The sequence below is a fragment of the Ictalurus punctatus genome, chromosome 6, assembly GCF_001660625.3.
Source record: "Ictalurus punctatus breed USDA103 chromosome 6, Coco_2.0, whole genome shotgun sequence".
Taxonomy (NCBI): domain Eukaryota; kingdom Metazoa; phylum Chordata; class Actinopteri; order Siluriformes; family Ictaluridae; genus Ictalurus; species Ictalurus punctatus.
Window position 1 is genome coordinate 2,201,912 of NC_030421.2, and position 17,675 is coordinate 2,219,586.

At 40.8% G+C, this 17,675-nt stretch overlaps 1 protein-coding gene across 1 annotated transcript; it reads left to right on the forward strand.

Annotated features, from left to right (window-relative positions):
• Window positions 1-12,135: 12,135 nt before the first annotated feature.
• cfap97d2 (CFAP97 domain containing 2) lies at window positions 12,136-15,062 on the forward strand. Its single transcript, XM_053680697.1, has 4 exons — window positions 12,136-12,337; window positions 13,906-14,024; window positions 14,110-14,290; window positions 14,405-15,062. Exons 1-4 carry the CDS (start codon window positions 12,242-12,244, stop codon window positions 14,528-14,530), a joined length of 522 nt encoding a protein of 173 aa, XP_053536672.1. The 5' UTR covers window positions 12,136-12,241; the 3' UTR covers window positions 14,531-15,062.
• Window positions 15,063-17,675: the final 2,613 nt, after the last annotated feature.

A 17,675-nucleotide genomic window follows, 5' to 3' on the forward strand; every position in this document is an offset into this window, starting at 1 on the left:
GCTGCACAAAACCCCACAGTAAATTCTGCTGTTGACAGCATGAGCATGCTGTTTGTCGACGATTCTACGTGCACAATGTTTTACTTGCCATTCAATGGCTAAATTACACTGTTTTGGAGTTAAATTGGGGACTAATATTTAAGTGATAGTAGTTTGCTTTGGCACATCTGGCAATCCTTGTGATTACAAGTGCTCACTGGAGACATTGCCAAGTGACTGAGCAGTCCATTGCATTATGGATGGTGTTGCCTTTCAGCTTTAAAGTGTTTTTGGGACTGTTGGAATTTCAGTCCACCATGCCTGTGGCAAAATTTGTCCTCAAATGGAAAAAGCCTCCAAAACACAGAGAGCTGGGAGTGATATCAGATAGCAGCTGAAGCACTAATACGATTCAGTGATGTGCAATGGGGCTGGGAAGACAGTGGCCTACATCCACCCAGTTTGACAACTGTGCACAGTCCCCAGCACTTACTGCTATATAAACAGTCATAGAGGGTAACCAAACTGCCCTAAAGTGATCTTTGCCAAGTCTACAGTTTAAACTTCCTTTACCTACTTTGTCTATTTTGCTGTAAGAAGAGTTCCAATACCAGATCTGTGTTTTTTTTATGGCTTTAAAAAGTCTTTTTGGATGAGATATGCACCAGGGTCCTCCACAACTAGTCAAAAGTCTGCTGATTCAAACCCTGTGTGTTCTGCTCCAAGTATATCCAGGTACCTGGCAATGCTGTGAGGCCAGCACTGGCCAAAAAATATCAGACTTATAGACAGTTGGGAAAATGTCCTGTTTTGACCCTCCAAATCTGCCGGTGCTAACATGATTTTGAACTATTATCCTAGGAACTGGTTAAAACCAAACTGAGTGTAACAACTCCCATATTGTCACACTCACAGTACAAAAATAAATTGATAAAAACCCACACATTTATGACTCATCCCTTATTAACCAAACGCTTGTTTAATTTCGATTGTCTGTTCTCAGAACAGTACAGGACACCGATGTTGGCAGGCGGTCGCATTTGTATTCTTTGGGGTATTTTCTCGGCACCAACATGCCCACTTTCGTGTGATAAATATCATAGTGGGAGTCTCCATCTGGACTGACAATGGCCACATCTCTAAATAAAATAAGACTCATGGACTCTTCATTCAAGATACTAAAATCAAATGAAGGTCAAATGAAAACTCCATGGAGAGATTAAAATATAAAACTAATGTTTGCAGCTGTCTTAGTTTCTTGGAAAACAATGATGGGTATCAGCTATGTGCATGCTGCCTTAGCACTGAGCATCTTAGGGACACTGTTTCATCTTGCAATGTCTACAAGGTGTCCCCCTTTCCTCACACTGCCTTCAGCATGGGGCCACATCCTCATTGTCAGCCATAACATTGTTACACCAATCAGCCATAACATTAAAAGTGAATAACATTGATTTTCTTGTTAGAGTGGCATCGGTAAAGCGCTGGGATATCTTAAGCAGCAAGTGAACAGTCAGTTCTCAAAGTTGATGCGTTGGAAGCAGGAAAAATGGGAAAGCGTAAGGTTATGAGCCACTTTGACGAGGCCCAAATTGTGATGGTTAGACGTCTGGGTCAGAGCCTCTCCAAAACAGCAGGTCTTGTGGGGTGTTCCTGGTATGCAGTGGTTAGTACCTACAGTACCAAAAGTGGTCCAACGGTGAACTGGTGACACATTCATGGGCGCCCAAGGCTCACTGTTGTGCATGGGGCGTGAAGGCTAGTCCGTCTAGTCCGATCCCACAGAAGAGCCACTGTAGCACAAATTGCTGAAAACGTCACTGGCTATGATAGAGAGGTGACAGAGCACACAGTTCATCTTGCTCTGTACAGGGCTACATAGTCGCAGACTGGTCAGAGTGCCCATGCTGAACCCTGTCCAGTGCCAAAAGCACGTACAATGAATACGAGAGCATCAGACCTGGACCGTGGAGCAACGGAAGAAGGTGGCCTGGTCCGATGAATCACGTTTTCATTTACATCATGTGGATGGCAGGGTGCGTGTGTGTGCATCGTTTATCTGGGAAGAGATGGCATCAGGATGCACTATGAGAAGAAGGCAAGCCAGCAGAGGCAGTGTTCTGCTTTGACACGTACCACCTACCTAAATATTGTTGCAGACCAAGTACATCACTTCATGGCAATGGAATTCCTTAATCACAGTGGTCTCTTTCAGCAGGATAATGCACCTTGCCACAGTACAAAAATTGCTCAGGAATGGTTCAAAGAATCTGACAAAGACTTCAAGGTGTTGGCCTCCAAGTTCCCCAGATCTCAATTAGATCAAGCATCTGTGGGGACAAACAAGTCCAATCCACGGAGGCCCCACCTCACAGCTTACAGGACTTAAAGGATCTACTGCTAACGTCTTGGTGCCAGATTCCACAGCACAGGGGTCTTGTGAAGTCCATACCTCAATGTGCCAAAGCTGTTTTGGTAGCACAAGGGAGACCTACACAATATTATGCACGGGGCTTTAATGTTATGGCTGATCATTGTATGTGCTTTACATCTATCTTTTAGGGAGAGCCATAGTGGTCCTGATGCAATGTTATACAAACTACAATTCCATCACAGTTTTTTGGACAAGACTGCAGCAGTTGTATCCTCTAACCAGCTGTAATGTGCTTTGGGGGGGGTGGGATGCCATCACTCTATGAGGAGCATATCCACCTCATGGACACATTTTCACAAGGTTAACATCTCCCTCTCAGTGGTGGGAGTGCTACTGTCATCTCTGAACACCTTTAGGGGCAAGCCCTGTTCCTCAGGACATTGCTGACAGATGTTATCCAGGTGTTATACACTTCCCCTGGCAGTTAGGAGGCGTGAAGTTGTAAGTTATTTTTATTGCATAATCTGCATGTCACTGTGACCAGGATGAAATATCTCAGCATGAGTGAATGCATCCAGAGTTACATATGTAATTAGCGTTTTCAGTATGACTTTGGAAAAACAGTTAAAAATCTTGAAAATCTGCACTTACGACCAGTTACTACAACCCAGTGGGCATTTTTCCCTGTAGAGTGTTCTCAAAATAATGTAAATATGTAAATGAAGGAAGGCAATTAAATATGCACTAATTTGCATATTGCAAAAATGGTTTTTGTACAACCATCTATATCATTTATATTATAAGCATCAATTTGTTTGGATTTGTATTCTTTAAGGAGCCCAATAATGTTGTCACATATGTTTTGAAGACCTGACTGAACGTTTAGATAACCGTTTTTTTCCCAACACATGGGTATTTGCATTTACTCATTACGCTGAATCTTTTATATAAAGTCTCAGGATTCATATGAGCAGATAAGCGTTAAGGATCTTGCGCAAGGACTCAACAGTGGTGGCTTGGCAGCGCTGGGAATCAAACCCACAACCTTCCAATCAATCACCCAGATCTTTAACCACTGATCCACGGATTCCCTTAATGCCGCGTCACACCTCCAGAGTCCCCAGATTTATTCTGTGCTTGGATTCGTGTCTGTGCACATGTTGCTCGCCATGTCTCTGTGGGTTTCGTCCGGGTTCTTTGGTTTCCTCCCAACTCCCCAAAATGTGCCGGTAGATGGAATGGCCAATATAAATTGCCCCTTGGTTTGAATGATTTTGTGTATGTGAGTGTATGGTGTCCTGCGATGGACTGCCATCCCATCCAGAATGTATTCCCGGTGTTCCGATGACAGACTCCGGATCCACTGTGACCCTAGCTGGTAAAAATGGTATTTAAACAGCGAGTGTAAAATATCTTTTACAAGCAGCTAAAGTTTGACAGGGATTTGAGATTAAAGCAGAAATGGCTTTACTTAATGTTCAGCTAAGGATAATGCAAGCAACTTTGACATTACATGAGAGTCTTTCTGTCATGGCCCTGATTTAGCCTCAGTGAAGCAGCAGCCTGTCTATAGCCTACGTCGACTCCCTGTGGATGCTCATGTTAGCGATTTGTTTTGAGCACCTCAAACAGAAATAATGGCCACATCCAGCGGTGCATCGTGTTCTATCGTGTTCCACCGATTGGGCTAGATGATACGACGACGCCGGTGTATTCTTTTTAAACATACGATGCATTTCACGTCCATATTGAAAAATGAAATGTTTAGACATGGGGTAAAGAGTGGAAATTGTACCATGTCTGTGACTAATATGTGTAAAGGGGCAGAAATAAGCTTGTTTAATCACCGGCTCCGTACTACATCACGAGTGTGAGACGTCGGTCTGGAAACATTAAATGAACTCACCCTCGTACGCTGCAGCTGCTTGTGACTCTGATCGCCTGTAGGTAACACACTCTGAGCAGAGCTGGGGGAGAGGAGGTGCAAAAAAAAAAAAAAAAAAAAACAGCCGTTAAAGCAACCTTAGCTGTTCGTACCTAAGAATACAGTACAATACATCCTGGACTGTGTAAGTAAATTCGTGTTCTGTTTCACAAATATTAATATCATTGCAATTACAATGCATGTGAACTCATTTCAGTGCAGCTAAACGAACCAGCTTTAGTTAAATCAATTTTTTATAAAATACCTCCGTAACAAGGATTATCAAACCACCAATGGTTTCATTCTAATAATACAGTATAAAATACAGCCCTAGTGCAATTCAGATAGCTTCAAGCCCTAGACGAAGCCAATCAGACAGAGGTGATTAGACTCTCAGTCCTGTGTTGATGGTGTAGATGAATGCAATGTGAAAAAAAATGCTTACATCATTAGACTTTGGGACAAAAAATGAAAGGATGAGCCAAAACTTTAAATAATAGAAATTATGGTAATTATTGAAACATTTGAAATAATCTGATGTCTAATCTGATAGTCTGCCAAGTTGATAAAAAAAATAAATAAAATAAAAAAGATTTAATAAGACCTGATTTATTAAGATATCTTCTATTAAGTGAATCCATCTCCTTGGGGGCCACCAGGGGGCGCCCGGGGGGCCTGAATAATTTGGTGTGAAAAATAAATTCTCACTCTCAGACAACCACTCACACACACACACACACACACACACACACACACACACACACACACACACACACACACACAATCAATTCCTAATATAATGTAATGTAAAGATGTAAGATGTAATTATTAATTTTTTTTTTTTTTAAAAAGGGGGATATATTCAGAAGTCTGTATTTTTAATGTGTTTTAAAGACATCTTGCAAAAGGGGGCCCTCGGTCAAATGTTAATGCCATTTGGGGGGCCTTGCCCTGGAAATGTTTGGGAACCCCTGAACTAATATACGAAGACGAAGATGACTTTTTAATCTTTGTGTATGCCAGATTCATAGCCACTTCAGTAACGAGAGAGAGAGAGAGAGAGAGAGAGAGAGAGAGAGAGAGAGAGAGCTCACCAAGCGTCAAAAACATCAAGTGATCACTGGAGACAGATCTTTCAACCCAACCGTATCCCTAATTCAGCTTTTCTGACCATTTGTATTCTAAATTGGAAATTAATTTCCCTGTCAGGAGTTCAATCAGAAGTTGGTGTGAGAGGACAAACAAGTAAATCTTCAGTCTTACGTCTCGTAATGAGAAACGGACAGCGAGGAAGCTGAAATATGCAACAGGCAATGACAGGGATGAAGGAAAAATAAAGGGAAATAAAGGTGACGTGGAGTCTAAACACTTGGCACGTGTAAATGAACGGCAGATATGGAAGACCTTTAGATATCTGCGCTTTTCTGATTACGTCTTCATCCAGTTTGCAGACACACCTCTCCAGCTTTAGTCACTGCTCATGCTGGATGTCTAGTTCTTCTTCGCTCTCTGTGTGTGAAATCTGTTTTACAAGTTTTATAAGTCATGTAGTTCACGGCCAGCTTTAGACGGTGTGGAACGACGCTCAGACATCCTCCTTTCCACCTCAGACGTATCCTGCTGAAGACGTGAGCACGGCCAGAGCTCCCCTTGAGGGCTGTTGCCTTGGCCACTTTCCATCACAGCATGAGAAAAACATCTTACAGGCTCCTTGCGGGAACGAGTAGAGACCGGTACGCACGAGCAAAAACAAGTGGGAAATGTGTGTATTTGTGTGAATACACCAGACTGTGAAGGTGTAGCACAGCCAATATGATAGACCCAGGTACAGAACTGGATTCTGCACTACATGTGTGATCATGTGATATCATTTTCTACCTGTACGGTCGATTTCACAAGATTTTATTATTTTCTTTCCAAAGCAAAACACTCTAAAACACAAGCGAGATAGAATACATCAAGGAAATAAGACATGACAAAAGATATTTCACAACAATGGAGAAAGAAAGAAAGATGAATATTTACCAATTGGGCTGATCCAGTAGATGGTTGCCAGATCTTGAAGAAAGTCATATTTTTGTTCTGAGCCTATATGTAATCTTTATACTTATATAAATGCACGATTATTTGTAATCGTATACAGCCGCTGATGATTTTAGAAATCCACATTGTAACTGGTATGTCATTACTATCTCATGATTTACATTTTAACACAATGCATTTATTTGATTTGATTTTTATTTTTTATTTTTTTTGCTATCACTAACAAGTTTTCTAGAACGTTCATGCTATGGTGTAATTTCCTACGGGACATATCTCTGGATCCGCTAGGAAATCACTATCGTGTATATCTTCAATTAAAAAAAAAAAAATAAAAAAAAGAAGAAGTTGTTGATTGATTTTCTGTACATTAGTGCATATACCATCGGGGTCTGATTTTCGTTTACAAAATCATATACCGGTAAACAGTTTGTTTCAATGCTGCGATGTGTTGTACTAATGCCTAAACCGGATCTCGTTAAGCAGTACACGTCTGGTGCAGGAAGCTCAGGAAATTCAGCAGGCTCAGAATAGATTAGACACCACTGCTTGTTAATTAGACGCCAACAGGTCAAATTGTGCAATAGGGATCGTAAACACATGGACTATACACCTCTGGGGAGAGAGGCTTAGCAAACGTGCTCCGTGTTAACGATGCCCGCTCCTGACTGCGTTCTTCTGAGATGCTCCCGTGATGTAATTCTCTGGAACACTCCAAACCACCGAGACCTTTTCAGCCTCCTCTTTGATTCCCTGTCCACATATTAGACGCAAGCCTGTGCTGACGAAAATAATTCACCGGTAGCGCATCTCATCAGGGAGATCTAAATGTTGACAGTCTGACGTCCTTTGAAGTAGTCTTCGGTGTTAAAGTTAAAGCTGAACGATACGTCCGTCCATCCATCTTCTGTACCGCTTATCCTTCAGGGTCACGCGGGCTGAACAACACATATACCCGTTTTACAGATGGTTCACTAGGCCATCTTCAGCACACCTTCAGCAGGCATCTTTATGTCTCATGAAGAAGCGAAAAACAGACACACTTCAATCGTTATTAGTGATCTGGACCGGCTCCACAGCCAGCATTATCTTTATTTATATATAAAGAGAGTGCGTGAGTGAGAAGGACAGTCGAGAACCTGTTTTCTGACAAGCACCGACAGCTTTAAGAGCTCTTTACCAATTATGCTAATGTACTCAAACCATCTGTTCTACACATTTAAACCTCTCTAGCCTTCGACTGAGAAATGACACAAGCCAGCCTTTTAGTCACCGAGAGGACTATTATAAATGACATTTAAGCCGACGAAATGAATTAAGCATTAGTTTAGACCTCAGGTTACACCTTACAAAGTTAGCAGTTGAATACATGGAAATGAGCTGTAAATGACACCTAGTATGACTAAAACGGGCTGTATGTATCAGCGCAAAGCTCATTCATGAGAGCGGTTAGAATTCATATAACAGTCACTGTTACTGTCGTACAGTAATACAGGGCGTCCCGAAAGTCTCCACACGTAGGGGACTATATTCGCCAGGACCACGTTTTGTCGTGCCTTCGCGAGCGGATGTTCGTGGACGTCTACTTCTCGGTTGGACCGCATCACTTCCGGTCTTTTTGAACGTGTTAATAGGTTTGGGAGTAGTGTGGTGTGTGTGATGTGCTCGCCATGTTTCCTGTTGAAATCCGTCGCAAGCTTGCGGCAGCGTCCCGATCCAGCCGTGAGAACGATTTCAGTACGTTCTTCTTTTGTCCAAGGCGCTCTTAAATGCTATCTTTAAAAAAAATTTTAAAAAAGGCAGAACAATTTCAAGCCGGCGTAATTTCGCAAATTCAAAACAATCACAAAAAAAAACAACTCTGCAACATCCTGTATGGTCTGATTAAAAATTCTGGAAGACATTTTGCTAAATAGTGATAATTTCCCCTATATGTACGGAGACTTTTGGGACACCCTGTACTAAAAGAACAGGTGCATATACAAGTAAATGTACAAGATCGTACATTTTCTCCATAGTGTTCAATGCTGTGAATTAGGTCAATAATGAGGATATAAGAGAGGATATAAGAGCAGTGCGCATATTATCCCAAACATTACAGGGTGCTTCATAAATCTAAGAAAACCTGAGACAGAAAAAAAAACAAAAAAAAAACCTCTCTCCTGATACAACCAAGGTTCGAATAAAATATAGAAAAATGCCTCCTATTAGTTACTGCCAGCGATCATGGTCCTCTAGCTCACCAGCTTCTCAACTGGGGATAGACTGGCTGACTCTCATCTATCATTTCGAGCTTCAAACCAAATTCGAGAACATATTAATGTTCAGCAGCAGAAAAGCTCAACACTATCAGTCAGGGTTCCTCTTATAGAGTTATATCAATTACTTTTCAGTTTGATTTCTTTACTCTCTCACAGGCTCTCTCAATCTGCCTCCTGATTGGCTGTGGCTCCTGCCAGTCACTCTGCGGTCAGATTTCTTTCATGCCTGAACTTACAATAGCAAGTAGGACCGCAAGCAACATGTCGAAATGTCCGACATCACTTTTAATTCCCTGCAATAAACTTCAGTATAACGATAGGACACGATGCAAATTCCAAACAATAATTAAAACCTCTAGATTTCAAATGTTTCTTATAAAGCGTAAATATATTTCCTGTAATAAAGTACACTTCTTATGAGCTAAGAGTCATTTAAAATGCATCCCATTCATTTCTATTCCGTCTCCAAGGGAGTTCATACAAACCACAACAAAAATAGTAATATTTCATTTTATTTTATTTTATTTTAAAGCCAAAATGACTGAGTCAAGAAAGAAACAATACTCTATAAACTCTAAGTCATGTTCATGAGTGTGAAATATTCCAATACAACCAAAAGGGGGTGCTGTTGTTATACTGTTTTACAAACCTGCAATACCTGTGCACTCATTACATTTCAATAACTACTCTCCTCACAGTGAGAAATCTAATCGGATCTAATCTAAACAAATCAAAGGTACCAGAACTAATAATATGTTGGTCATAACTGAGTAATTTAGCACGAGATATTTAATACAACCTTTGTTTGTATTTCTGTTTATTATTGTCACTCTGGTAATAACAACAGTGCCAAGGAAACAGTCTCCATAGCTTATAATCCTTATTAGCAATACATGAACACATATAGTCATGTGAAAAATAAGTACACCCCATGGAAATTGTTAGGTTGGGGTTTTGTTTTGTTTTTTTTTGTTTGTTTTTTTTACATATTTGGACAAGCATACATTTGATCCTCCGTGAAACAGTGCCTATTAATAAAGTTGTTATACTCTATCAAGTGACACATAAGAGATATTCACTGACATTTTGTAGTAATTTTCACAATTAAATTTTTTTTTAAAAAACAGATCACATGGAAAAAAGTAAGTACACCCCTACATTTATAACACCTTCAAAGCCATATGATTATAGTCAGGTGTTGAAGATCGGGTGCCAGTGATTAGAACCTGCTTAGGGAGTGCAGGTTGAACCGGTTTTATTTATTCCCCTCTCATATCTAGTGTCTGGAGTTCCCTGTGTTATTGAGGTGTGTGGTGTCATCATGCCAAGATCTAAAGAGTTCTGTAAGGCCTTCAGAATAAAGGTTGTGGATGCCTAGGAGTCTGGCGAGGGATTTAAAAAGATCTCCAAATTATTTGAAATACATCGTTCCACTGTAGGGAAAATCATCTAGAAATGGTGAAGATTTCAAATGACTACCAATCCGTCCAGGACTGACCGCCCCAGCAAATTCAGCCCAAGATCAGACCGTCTGATGCAAAAAGAAGTCTCCAAGAACCCCAAAATTTCATCACAGGATCTGCGAGTAAGTCTTGCAAGTGTTGGTGTGAAAGTGCATGCTTCTACAATCAGAAAGAGAGTGCACGAATTTGACCTGCATGAGAGGCGTGCCAGGAAAAAAGCCGTTTCTGTCTAAAAATAACATTACAGTAAGATTACGGTTTGCCACTGAGTATACAGTCAAAGACCAGGCCTTTTGGAGTAATGTGCTCTGGACAGACGAATCAAACAGAGATAGAGTAGTTTGGACACAGTAAGAGCAGACATGTTTAGCGCAGACCAAAGACAGATTTTCAGGAGAAGCACCTCATACCAACTGTGGAGCACGGTGGTGGAAATGTTACGGTTTGGGGTTACTTCGCTGCCTCAGGGGCTGGACAGCTTGCATTCATTGATTCAACTGTGAATTCTGCATCACATCAAAGAGCGCTTGAAGATAATCTGAGGCCGTCTGTCTGGAAGTTGAAGTTGAACCAAAAGGACGTTTCAACAGGATAATGATCCTAAGCACACGAGAAAATCCACCAAGGAACGGCTCAGAAAGAAGAAACGGAGGGTTATGGAGCGGCCTAGTCGAAGCCCGGATTTGAATCCCATTGAAATGTTATGAGGGGACGTGAAACGCGCAGAACGTGCAAGAAAACCCTCAAACACCTTACAACTGAAAGAATATTACATGGAAGAGCGGTCAGGATTCCAGCAAGCCGACGTCAGAGACTGACGGACAGTTATGCAAAAAGACTACAAGAAGTTATCTCTTCTGAAGGGAGCAATACTAGCTTCTGACGCCAAGGGTGTACTTACTTTCTCCACAGAAGAACCTCACATCTATTGATCTTTCTGTTGAATAAATGATTATAAAAGCTCATTTTCCTTGTGGTTCTGTTCAAATATTTCAACTTTATTAATAGGCACAGTTTCACCGATGATCGAATGTTTGCTCGTCCAAATACGTCAAAAAAGCCAACAATCTCCACGGGGCGTACTTATTTTTTCGCACGACTGCATATGTTAGATTAAAGCTTGTCTACACTATCTTATATAGGGGGGGGGGGGGGGGGGGGGGGACGGTCTGCACTTGTCTTTTATTACTTATTATAAGTTAATATGTTCTGTGTAGCCATGATGATGATGACGATGATGTTGATGATCGTTGTTGTTGTTGTTGTTTACAGTTATTTCGTAACAGACAGTCAGTACGAATATAACTATTGATTCATTCATCTGTAAAGCTGTAAGTCTGTGCAAATTATTAAAATGAGCTTTGCTGAGTATTCCAGATCCCTCAGGAACTAGTCCTAAAATAACAGTGTCTTTGTAACGGTCCAATGAATTTGTCTGAAAGCTGCATCCGATCGAGCAGAGCTTCATGCGGTGAGCTGACCTTACTTAAACCGAAGCAAACTAATGTGGGAGTACAGTCTTTCTCTAGACTAATGATGAACAGTAAATCGTGACTCACCATCAGCTACATCGTACTCCAAGTCTGTCGGTCTAGATGTATCAGATGCTTACAGAGATGCAGATGCTGTGCATCTCTCTCTCTCTCTCTCTCTCTCTCTCTCTCTTTCTCTCTCTTTCTCTCTCTGTCCTTGGAAAGACGGGGTATGAGAAATCATGCTTGGTCCTAAAAACAGAACTAACCCCAAAATTTAGGCTTTAGATGCCAAACCGCTCCATGTGACATATCAAGGCCAGGTACTTGTGTTCCATTATATTCACACTAACTTTGACTGCTTACTTCTTCTGCCTTCTAGGGCACTCTGGTCTAATGCACTTTCAGGACACTGAACATCCAGTTTGGACAGGAACTTTACCTCGGGCAAGCTTTATACGGATGAGAGGGCGATTTATGAGAGGTTTTGGAAATCTGTAGGTGTCGTGTCAAAACTTTTATCGTAACATACATAGCTATAGCAACATAATCTGTAAATGAAGGCCATATGAAGTCGCTCACTGTATCAGAGACAATGTGTAGCTGATTTCGGCTTCTCCGTGACTGTCATGACAACATCCACATGACAGACTCCAACCAGACTGCACTAAGGTCTGAATTCCGTTTGTGTTTGTTTCCTCTGCTGGAGGTTCGAGTCACACACCAGCATGCAGCATAAAGCTCACCAACCGCTGCTGCCCTGCGCCAGCAAATACCTGCAGTACAGGTGGGATAAGAGCGGCTATGAGATACACATGAAAAAGGTAAGGCATTCAGCGGTAAGTGGAGAGAGAGATTTATTTCCTTTTTAGTTTGTCAGCGAAGAAGCCGTATAGGATTTGTGTCCGGAAAACCGAAAAATGAGTCGTCACTGCTTATACAGGTCATGCACTGTGTTACTTTTCAAAGGTTGAGTCCGCGAAGTCGACGGTTGACACGACTCCACCTAAGATCTATGATCACGTTCTTGCGAATAGGAAAAAGAGAATGGTAAGAGAAATGATTAATTACTTACGCCTGCATAACTTTCGGTGAATGTACACTGCGGGGAAAACATGGAGACTTCGGTGGATCTTTGGGCAGTTCTTATATCTGATACACTGGTGGCGCAGTGGTTAAAGAGTCTGAGTGACTGATCTGAAGGTCAGAAATTTAAGCCCCAAGACTGCCAAGTTACCACTGTTGGGCCCTTGGACAAGGCCCTTAACTCTGAATTGCTAAGTTGTATAAATGAGATAAATGTCAGTCGGTCTGGATAAGTGTGTCCACAAAATGCCATAATAATCAATAAATAGAATGATACAGAAACTGTAGAGTTTGTACGTAGAATTTTTAAGGCTTCCCCAAGAGGTTTGTCTGAAAAATTCTTAACTTTAACCTTCTTCAAAGAACATGTATTTATTTCAGAGTTTTCATTTCCCAGTCTGATTTTACAGTGGTGTGGGTAGACACCACTGTATATATACAGTATATAACGTATATATACATTGCAAATGTAACTTTATTTATGGAATGCTAAATTATCAGGCAAAAAACGTTCCTAAAGGGTGGCACACCGGTACGATGGGTAGTGTTTAACTGTCAGTGAGCTCGGGTTACGCTCGGTGTGGAGTTTCACGTGTTCTCTACGTGTCATCTGGGTTCTCCGGTTTCTTCCCCCTGCCCGAAAACGTTCAGATAAGTGAATTGGTTCTGCTAAATTTCCCCTAAATATGAACGAGTGTATGAACGCGTTTGTGTTCACGGTGGCCTGCGGAGGACTGGCATCCCTTACTGGGAGAATTCTCCCACTTTACACCCACGGTTCCCAGTTAAGCTCCGGCTCCACCACGACCCTGCGCAGGATAAAGTGGGTAGTGAAGGTGAATGAATGAATGAATGAATGAATGAATGAACTTTCATAAACAGCTTTCTTGCTATGAGTATTTCATCTCAGCCAAAAATCCAGTTTGTGAACTTGCGATAAACAATGGCTATTTAAAAAAAAAAAAAGATTGTAAATCAAGCTATAACTGTTGAGCAGATAACAATGATAATGATAGTTATTTCCAACTTATCTACAACTTAATAGACTTGCACATGTCCAGACTTCCTCCGTTTCTTCCATCGTTACATCAGTTCAGCTCTTAAGTGGAGATCTAACGTTACAATTCTCATCGAGCTCAACCGTGGACCTAGAAATATACCGACCGACCGACATTTATTTTTCAGAATGTACACCTGCAGAAATGCGTTTCCCAGCCTTCCCCTTACACCTTCCTAATGCTTCACTGATCATTTCATCAAACCACGAGAACATTTCTTGTTTCTTATTCATTCTCTGCTCCACCAGCTGGAGAAAGAACGTCTTTCAAAGATCCAAAGAGAAAATCTTATGCTGCTGGATAAAATATCCCACATCAAGCGAAACACTGGGCGAACTGACTGTAGAAATGAATATGCGGATAAAAGGTAAGCATTTTATAGTACTGGGATTTAAACTGACCCGCAGTGTTCAATTAGATTAAAGCAGATATGTCTTGTACCTCAAATTCAGGCTTGACTCAGACAAACGGCAAGAAGCTCTGCTTGAAATTGCGAAGGATAATAAAATAATGCTCAGGCATTTAACCCAGTGCGCACCATACTACAGCGTACAGGTGTGGAACGAACAGTGGATAAAAACGCTCGAGATTATGAAGAGCGTTGGGCGATTCCCACCGTTAAACCATGCTCAGGTGATGTATGAAGTACCCTTGGACTCTGTGTGGTCTGTCAGTCGGCACCTAAAGACGTTATCTTAAGACATTTCTTCGGTAGGATGTTATCAATAATTTCTCTCCCGAACGCAGATCGTCCATCCAGTAGCCCACGACGCGTGTCTCTGGACTGGCGGAGGAAACCGGAGCACCCAGAGGAAACCCCCGAATCACAGGGAGAACATGCAGACTCCACACAGAGGGGGCAGAGGGAATTGAACCCGAGCCGAATGTGCTAAACACTGTGCCACCTTAAATACCGATCATCCACATGGCCATAGAAGACCATGGAGTGATCTAAAGGGAACGCATAAGAACATGAAATGATTTTTCTACACGGTGAAAAGGAGCTCTGGAACTCCGTCAGAAACTACAATCACTGAGCATTAACTGATTACATGTAGTATAATGATTATTATGTGATGATGTTGTTTATGAGTGCACCAATGTTACATGGCACCCCCTAGGCTTAGCTGAATATTAGGGAGGTTGAGTGGAATATCTCTAGACTGCAACCATACCAAGTCCATGAGATGTTACTTTAAGCGCTAATCGTAAAGGAAATCCGTCACGTATTTTCCACGTGACTCGAACAAGACAGACGGCGAGACGGTGGCTGGAAGACGAGCATTCGGTTTACTGTAGAAGGGTGTGAATACTTTACTTGAATGAACCAATCCCGTTCAGTCTGGTGTTCAAAAGTACGTATCATACAGCTGTCATGAATGCAATCATTCTATTATTAGAACCCAAATAAAATCAGATGTTTCTGTAAGATTTGGTGGGTTTTTTTTTTGACCTCTTCTTGGTTTCATCTGACTGCTGAAGCTACAGTCTGCAAAGAGCGAATCCTCGTTGGGGAAAGGAATCGATCAGGAGAAGGGTATAAAAGAATTTCCAAACCGTTAGATGGACCGTGGAAGCGTGAATCAATTTGCTACAATCGTTTTAAAAAGAGCGTAAAGACGTTAACGTCTAATATACAGTATATCTGTCCGTAATTGACTTTGTTCGTTCACTGCTATAATGCTAAAACTCTTTATAGATTGACAACACTCCATGTTACAGAGTTACCGAGCTCCTAACGTCCACTTACGACCCTCACATACTGTGCAGCTAAAGAAATGTACTGCCTGTAGTATTTTGGACAATTTACACATTATAGATTGTAATTTGTTATATGATATTATAGGTAACGTTCTGGAAATAATCATGTGAAATCTGAGGGTTGGTTCTATAGCTAGTCTTACAGTAACAAGCTGTAAATTGAAACACAGTTATGTGATCCAACCAGTAGGATTTTAAGCTTAGTTTACTACGTGTGATTTCCATATTACGGAATGTGACTGTTCATTGGTACAAAATAAATATATAACAAGATATATTACATAAAATCATCAAAGTACGAGATAACACTTACGTCATAGACTACAATATTGTGCCTCAGATGACAGAACCTGCTCAGTCGGACTGAAATCAGAGAGTATGGTTTAAATAATGACCACCAGGGGGCAGTGTGAAAGGGAACAGAGTTTGTGTCTATGGCATTTGTAAAGATAAAACAATTTGGAAGTTATGCTTGTCGAAAGACGGCTGTGGGCTGAATGTTCACTCAGCAGGTTTTCAAGCTGTGGATTTTTGCACCAGTTTCACCGACACATGAAGAGTGGTCTCGGAAGATCTAGGTGAAACTAACCCCAGGCATTTCGAGTCTGGTGGTTTTGTGGTCGGTCAGTACAGTACAGTACTTGAGCAAATCTACTACATGTAAAGCAAACTTGCTTCCTATTCTGGATCCTCTTTCCTTTCATGTTCCAAAATTTGTTACATTTCCTACACTTTATACCACACGTTTATTGTAAAGCTGTAACATAATGATAGTTACTACTACTGTAACCCTGAAATTCTCTGAAAAGGTCTGTGAACTAGACTTTACTGTAGTTCTCTGAAACGTCAAGAGATCTGGTTATGGCGCCTGGTGGCTTTGAAACACCAGATGATGAAACAAAACATCAATAACAGACGCATAAATCCAAGATCTACAGAAGGATGCATTTAATAATTTACGGTCCGCTCTGAAAGTACTGAAACGGCACGGCCGATTCTAATGTTTTCGCTATACGTTGAAGACATTTTTGTTTAAGGTCAAACGATGGATATGAGAATATGCCAATGTAGTTAGACAACAGATCTGAATTTCAGCTTTCATTTCCTCATGTTTACATCAAGACGTGTTAAACAACGTGGCACCTTTTGTTTGAACCCTTTTGATTGAATCAGAAATCTTAGAGGTGTGCGTCATACCTGACACCTAGACGAACACTTTACAGCTGGTTGTCCCGACTCTAAGTCATTCCCTTCAAATTCTATTGAGCTTTAAATAATGGTATATTTTGTGTATGAGCCCATACAGTAATAAAATACATGACAATGTTTATATATGATTTAATAGTTTATTTTGTTAAATATCAAAAAATCTAAGAGGTGTGCATTATAGCTGACACCTAGATGAACACTTTACAGTTGGTTATATCAGGGGTTCCCAAACTTTTCCAGGGCAAGGCCCCCCAAATGGCATTAACTTTTGACCGAGGCCCCCCTTTTGCAAGATGTCTTTAAAACACATTAAAAATACAGACTTCTGAATATATATATATATATATATATATATATATATATATATATATATATATATATATATATATATATATATATATATCCCTTTTTTATTATTAATAATTACATCTTACCTCTTTACATTACATTACATTAGGAATTGATTGTGTGTGTGTGTGTGTGTGTGTGTGTGTGTGTGTGTGTGTGTGTGTGTGTGTGCGCGCGCCTGAAAAAAAATCATTTATTTGTTTATTTTTCACACCAAATTGTCGAGGCCCCCCGGGCGCCCCCTGGCGGCTCCCACTTTGAAAACCACTTGGTTATATGACTGTAAGTCCTTCCCTTCAGATGCTATTGAAGTTAGAAACGTGTCAAACAATGTCGTCTGTAACTTCAGTCCCTTAATTTCCACATATCCGCGAATATCGAACCCCCAACTTCAAACCAACTTTATTCCAGTCAAGAGCATCATATTATTATTATATTATCAACAAAGGAAAAATCCTAAGCACTCTAGCTTAATCACCAAGCTCACTTAAAATAAATTTAAAAATATATATATATATTTTTAAACACACACACACACACACACACACACACACACACACACACACACACACACACACACACACACTCAAAGAAAGGTATGCTTTGTATACATCCCAATCTGCTCGAATAGATGAGTAATGTCTCGAATTGTCTCGTGATGAAAACAATGCTCGAGTACTGTGTGATCGATTGCTTCTGT

Excerpts from the sequence above, each read along its gene's own strand:
- cfap97d2 (XM_053680697.1), top strand. The coding sequence starts at position 12,242 with ATGCAGCATAAAGCTCACCAACCGCTGCTGCCCTGCGCCAGCAAATAC. Across the intron at positions 12,338-13,905 it reads ATGAGATACACATGAAAAAG|CTGGAGAAAGAACGTCTTTC; the intron begins GTAAGGCATTCA and ends CTGCTCCACCAG. Across the intron at positions 14,291-14,404 it reads CACCGTTAAACCATGCTCAG|ATCGTCCATCCAGTAGCCCA; the intron begins GTGATGTATGAA and ends TCCCGAACGCAG.